Source organism: Tympanuchus pallidicinctus, unplaced genomic scaffold (assembly GCF_026119805.1).
Source record: "Tympanuchus pallidicinctus isolate F22 unplaced genomic scaffold, pur_lepc_1.0 scaffold5, whole genome shotgun sequence".
Classification (NCBI taxonomy): Eukaryota; Metazoa; Chordata; class Aves; order Galliformes; family Phasianidae; genus Tympanuchus; species Tympanuchus pallidicinctus.
In genome coordinates, this window is record NW_026294769.1 from 28,297,988 (window position 1) to 28,304,534 (window position 6,547).

Sequence of the window (6,547 nt, forward strand, 5' to 3'; positions counted from 1 at the left end):
ATGCTGTGGAGAAATGCCTCATTTGCTGGCTTTTTATGCAGTGGGCAACAAGGATTCAGCTGGCATTCTCTTTGGGAAAATCCATCAGGATTGGCAAAGTTTGCATGTCCTCAAAGACAGAAAATAATTTTTTTTCCATGCTTGATACAATTGTAGATTATTGTACTATGTCTTAAGCAATCTGTGCTTATTATGTTAGCTCCATTAGCAGAATTTCAAGAAGCATTTTGTAGAAGGGTAGGGAGACCTTGTTTTGCTCCTTTTTTTCTGAAAGCTGAATGGAAAAGTAAGCCTGAATAGGATTTTTTTTCTTGTCATTCTCAGAACATGTGTAATATTTACATCTTTCCTGAAGCTCATTCTCTTCTAATCCAGAATAGTGTCAAACTGCCAGCACTACATAACTATATACATGTGTGTACCATTACAACAAAGGGATTTTTTTCTCTTTTTTTTTTTTTCTTAAAACGTACACCACTTTCTATTGCTACCTCTTCTTTTCCTATGCAAAAAGAAGCAACACCCTCCCCCTACACCCCCCCCCCCAAAAAAAAAAAAAAAAACACCCTTTCTGAGAAATCCAGAATCTTTACTAAATTTTCCAATCTCTTTTTTTGTTGTTGTTCACACAGTCACCAGTTGTGAAGACTGAAACAATCAGTTTCAGTAGTGTTTCTACTGGGGGGGAAAACCTTGAAATTTCAACAAAGGAAGTGCCAGTAGTCCATACAGAAACAAAAACCATTACATATGAGTCTTCACAGGTAAGAAATCCTACAGAAGCCAACATCTAATTAATGTGGCCTTGAGGAGCCATCTTTCTTCATCCATATCTTAGTGTGTTCCTTAGTGTGAACTGTTATTCAAGAATTCAATACTAGTATGGGGAGTAAGTGCATAAGTACAGTGTACCTGTAGGTGGCTGGTGTGTCTTGATGTAGGGCCTTTTAAGAACACTGATAAAACTACATTTCAAAGCCCCAGTTTCTCATCTGTCCTTCCAGAAGTAGAGTCTTAATGCAGAGAGAATTACCGACACATAATCACCTTAACAGCAGTTGTTACCCTGATGTTAAATAAATTTCTATGAAGAAAAATAAAAATAGGGAATTTAGTTCTTGTCTTCCTGTGCCTAAGAGTATGCTTTTGATGATTGTTTTTTGGTTCTCTAGGTGGATAGTGGTGCTGACTCAGAGCCTGGTGTGCTGATGAGTGCACAAACTATCACATCTGAAACCACCAGCACTACAACCACTACACACATCACCAAAGTGAGTCCTCTGGAAATGGGAAGCTTTTTTTTTTCTGAAGGATCTGTGTTTTCTTAGCTTCTGTTATTTTAAAACATAGACACATGCTTATAATCTCCGGACAAAATCCTATCTATTTTGGGTTTCTGTCTTCGTTCACCTGTCTTTGGGTATACTACCTTAATTAATCGATCATTCAAGGACTTAATAGTAGTGATCTGAAAAGTATAAACCCTTCAGGTATGTCTCCACTGCTGTGCAGAGCTATTTGAATTAGAAACAAATACTCTCTGAAACAGGGAGCAATGTAGCCAAGTTGACATCAAATGGTTCAAAAGGAAGGAATAATTTTCCTCAGCATGAGTGTGTATTGACAGGACTATACTGCTTTTGAGTCCTGCGCTATTTGGTCTGCACAGTGTTGAAATGGTGTTATAAATCTGCATCATATAGTCATAATGGGACATTCAGTCAGCTCAGATACTGTGGTTGCTGTTTTGTTGTGTTGTACTGTAAGGAGCTTGCCTGCAGTCAGACAGAAAGCTTATGGCTGAACAGACAAATTATGCTGGGTCTTCCACTTTCAAGGCAGCAACTCAGTAACAGGACCTCCCTCAGCAGAAACACTGTATAATGACAACTCTCTTACTAGTATTTGATGAAGGTAGCGTTTTATCTTTCTGCATTGCAATTCACCCTTCAGTAGACGAGCTGTGCAAGGGCTGTACAGCCTCTCTGTTCTTCTGAAGCCTGCAGTAAGACTTATGTAGGTTTTAATATGAGCTGTTTGTATGTCCATTCTTCTTTTCATGGGATGAGTTTACCACTAATAGCATTTTTGATCCACCACTTGCAAATATCTTTCTTGATGTGTACATGTTGGTTAAAATCACAATGTCGTCTTTGTTGGAAGGAACTCTGGAGAGGTCCAACCCCCCATTCAGAGCAAGCTCCAATTGCAGTACAGGGTTATCCCCTCTGTGTGTCTAGAGTTTGTTCAATTCAGCCACATCTGGATTTGTGATCATCCTCCAAATGGGTTGCATCACTCTTTAAAGCCAGTTACTGATATATATTTATCAATCTCATTTAGACTGTGAAAGGAGGCATCTCAGAGACAAGAATCGAAAAACGAATAGTCATCACAGGAGATGCAGATATTGATCATGATCAGGTAAAATCTCTAAGCTGTTCAAGGCTACCTTGAAGACTGCCAAACAGAACATTATTAAACATTGGTTTAAAAGACACTGTTCAAACTCACATGCCTTAAATTAAACTGAACTAGTAGTTAAATCAGTGATGGTATATTTCATATTTTAATCATTTTCCTCATTTGTAAATTGTGTAATATCTCATGAATCTCTCCACCTTGCTACTGATCATGCATGTTCCACCTCCTTTTTGTTTTTGCCCTTCTGTGGTTTCCTTGGGATAGGCGCTGGCTCAGGCAATTAAAGAAGCCAAAGAGCAGCACCCTGACATGTCAGTGACCAAAGTAGTGGTACATAAAGAGACAGAAATCACACCAGAAGATGGGGAGGATTGACCACAGGTAAGAAGACTAGATGATTTTCATAGGCATTTACTGGGCTGGCATGTTGCAAAGGTTGTTTTCCTACCATAATTCACCTCTAACTTCACTTTCTCTCTCTGGCATTTGCAATTTGCATTTGCGCTGTTTATCAGTTTTGATATTTGAATGCAAAGCCCATTCAGCTCTGACTGTCTTCATTTAAATAGTGCCAGCTGGAGAAACAGAAACTACTCATTTGCTTTTGTTGGCTCTCTGCAAATTTCTCACTGTCCATGCTAATCCTAAAGTCAAAAAAACCTGTTGTCTGCTTCTGTGTCATTTAAGAACAAACTGTTGTTCTTAAAGGTATGCATTTTGTTTAAAAAATGCCAAGGTTAAAACCTATAGCTGCTTTTTCAATGTTCTGTGCAGATATGTTACAAGTTAAGCTTTATTCCAAACTTGCAAAGATATGGCCTAACCTGCTTTCGATTTTTGTTTCAAACCCAGTGAGCTCAGTGTGTCAGTATTTGGATGTCTTGGCTTTCTTGTATTTCAGAGGACACATTATGTTTTAAAGCAGCATTGTTTATCAGGATGAGAAGATGATGCAGCTTTCTTGTGTCAAGCTCTTTTTTCTTTTTTTTTTTTTTCTTTTTTTTTTTCCCGTAAAGGCATGCTATCCAGTTGTGGTTGGCTAAACAGACATCTTAATATTCCTGTATTTACTCTATGTGCAGAAATATGTCATGCATACTAACCTGCTATGTAAAAGCTGCTAATGCTGGCACCATTGCGCAAATTGCTTTGAATGCTGTATGCAGAAGAAAGAAAAAAAAGCTGCTTGTCTACTTTATTTAAATCTGTAGCAGCATTTTATTCTTAAAACCGTATATGTTCCCTAGCATTTGGTGGAATTAACAGAGTATGATGCACAGCACCTTTTGTTATTTATTTTGGAAAATGGAACCAATCACTGAGGAGTGAGTAGCTGTAATTCTTGCTAATTGATGAAGAGAAAACATAAAGTGGCTCAGTTAAAGTCTATTGATGTCACTAATTCTTTCCACTGGCATCACTGGACTTTGGATTTGGGCCAAGTTGCTTATACTGAGATGATACTGTTTTTGTGCAAACAGTTGGACTAAATCTCTTTTGTAAGATAGCAGTTGTTACAAATAATTAACGCAATTCTCTCTCCTGCAGGAATAATCTAGATTGCATATGAATCCAGACATGCTCACCCATAGGAATACAAGAGCCTCTATGGAGTCTCAGTTCCAACCTGACTGACTTGTATCTGTGTATGGAAAATTTCAGTACAGAAGAATTGATCTTGACCGTTAATAAAGAAACTGGCAGAAATCTCTTCCCCTAGAAAGCAATCTGAATCAGCAGCAGTTATATTGCATGAAGCAACGATAAAATTACAGAAAAGCAGCATTTTTAATTTTCTTAAAATATCTAAGTTTTCAGCTATACCTGCACGTTCATAAACAATATAAACAGTGATCTCATGTAACACATAAACAGTTCATGCCTTTCACAGTTTATGAAAGTCTAAACAGATTAAAATTTGTTAGGTGGCAAGCCTTTTGTTTACGGATATTGTAAATGAAGATTACCCCCAAAATGCTAGAAGCTCTAGAGGTACTGTGTATAATGTTTTACCACACATTAGATGTGCCAATAACACAGTTTATTCAGTAAACACCTTGAATCTTACATTTGTTTCATCTTGTTTTATTACTGCCCGATAAACAATGACAAATCTTTACTCTTATCAAAATATTTAAATGCTTACAAAGTGTGCTTTGTATACCTGACTGAATACCTTATGAGGTAGTAATTATTTTAGCTTATTAACTTTAACGATTTTTGTCAGCGTTGTTCAGAGTCAGCTTCTGGTCACCCTTCACAGATCCTAACCTTGTAAATTATATGTAGTTATTTTGGGAAAAAAAATCTGTATTTTACTTAGTTTGCAGCATTAGAAAGTTATTAATCTAAAGTAACCACGATGGTTTTCTATTGATTTCCCTTTTTGTTCTCAGAGGAAAAGAAAAAATCTGTTTGAGAATCTGGTCAGCATTTACTATCTAGTTCAGAGTCAAGCCTTAACCTGTACAGAACGTCCACTGAAAACTCGTTAGTGTTCAGCTACAATACCCACTGAAGGGATAGAGTCCATTACACTGTCAGCTGCATCACAACACATGGTGAATGTATGTTTCTGCATAGTGAAATAAAAGTGGTAAATGCATCCAAAATTGTATTGTTCTGTGTCTAAAAGAACCTAGTGTTTCTTATATTCAAAATTTGAGTTGCATTTGTAAGGCACCACAGGTTTTACGCATCTGCACAGTAGACACATTTTGTCTTCAGAGGCTGAGACTGCACTGTGCCGACAGTTGGAGTTGCAGGGGACCCAAAGGGATGACCTAGTTTACCTTTGGGTAAATGATGTTTCAAAGGAAAAGAAGCATTTGGTTTCTCCTGTTTTCTGTAGTTGTGTACTGTTCCACTGACGCTTAATGAAGGATTTTTTTGGTTGCTTAGAAAGTAAAGGCCTGTAGCCCTTCTCTTCTGGCATTTTTACTCTGAAACATGGATTAAATTCTCTCTTCAAAGCATTATTAATTTTCTATTCCTTTTCCTTGCTCTTTTGCCACATCTCATTGACACTCCCCTCATAATTCAAGAGAAGTTCTTGACGAATAATTCACCCTTCAATCTGTATCTCCTTGCAGGATTGAAAGAAATAGATACAAGCAGACTTTTCAGGACATAAAGGGCCACATTTGCCCTTCATTGTTTACATGGGGCTCCCTCTCACTGAAGTCAATGGATTTGGCTTCAGTCAAGGGCAAGGCTTGACCCAGTGACTTGTTAATAAATGTTTATTTTCTTAATTTAAAAAGAAAAAATAGTATATATAGAGAGAATAATCTGTAGATAATAATTAAAAATTATATTCCAAGGCTTCAGAAGCTTTGCCCTCAGTCTCTAAAACGTCTTCCTTCCACCAGCCATTCTTCATGCCTTTAATCCGGAGTGCGAACTGTGTAACTTCCCATACTGCATTTTTTACCTCTTGCCTGATGAGTAACGCAAAGGTTACGGTATGTTATGATCTTCGGCTGACCTCTCTCCCCACTTGTCTTTTATATTTAGAGATGAGTATGTCCTTGCCCTCTTTGGTGAAGGTAGGCTCAGCTTTCTGGTGCTGCTAGCGTCCTGCGGCAGCCATAGGTGGAAGAGGTGCTCACGCAGCTTCCCAGCAGACTTCCTTCCAGGTTCTCACTACTGTATCAGGAGTTTAAAAGTAGACTCTGAAGCCATATTGATCTTCCCTCAGGTGTCCCTTATGTTGTCAGCTGAGAAACAGCATTGTATTACCTCAGAGAGGTGAGGTGGTTGCAAAGCCTTCTCTCCAGAGATAGCATTATATTTTAGCATGGCTTGAGGAGATTGTACTTTGGTGATACTGCACAGTATGTATGCTGTCTAAAGATATTGTATCTTTAAAAGGTAGTGTCCTTAGAAAGGATGCTCACAGCTAAGATACGGCCTAAGCATGTGCAAAATATGAGGAGATTAGAGTGGACAGGCAAGGACATCTCAGTGCCGCTGCTGGCAGTAGACCCTTGTTTGGGGGATGGTTCCTGGGAGCAATAGTCTTGGTTTTTGTTAGAAACTGTTTCTTGGGTTGTCTGCCTAATGCTGTGCCACAAGAAATAAAAAACACTTGCCTGTTTCTACCAACCAACTTTTGTCTATG

General features: G+C 38.2%; 1 protein-coding gene across 25 annotated transcripts in view; it reads left to right on the plus strand.

Annotated features, from left to right (window-relative positions):
- Nucleotides 1–5,036, plus strand: part of EPB41L3 (erythrocyte membrane protein band 4.1 like 3) — a 134,175-nt gene extending 129,139 nt beyond the window's left edge. For 23 of the 25 annotated variants that reach the window (XM_052703430.1, XM_052703421.1, XM_052703420.1 and 20 more), the window contains 5 exons: nucleotides 633–764; nucleotides 1,173–1,271; nucleotides 2,344–2,424; nucleotides 2,689–2,805; nucleotides 3,973–5,036. In XM_052703430.1, the coding sequence (XP_052559390.1) occupies nucleotides 633–764; nucleotides 1,173–1,271; nucleotides 2,344–2,424; nucleotides 2,689–2,799 (423 nt within the window). In that variant the 3' untranslated portion in view covers nucleotides 2,800–2,805; nucleotides 3,973–5,036. Of the gene's footprint in view, nucleotides 1–632; nucleotides 765–1,172; nucleotides 1,272–2,343; nucleotides 2,425–2,688; nucleotides 2,807–3,972 lie in introns of those variants that run through there. The other 2 variants (XM_052703428.1, XM_052703424.1) reach the window with 2 other exon arrangements.
- Nucleotides 5,037–6,547: the final 1,511 nt, after the last annotated feature.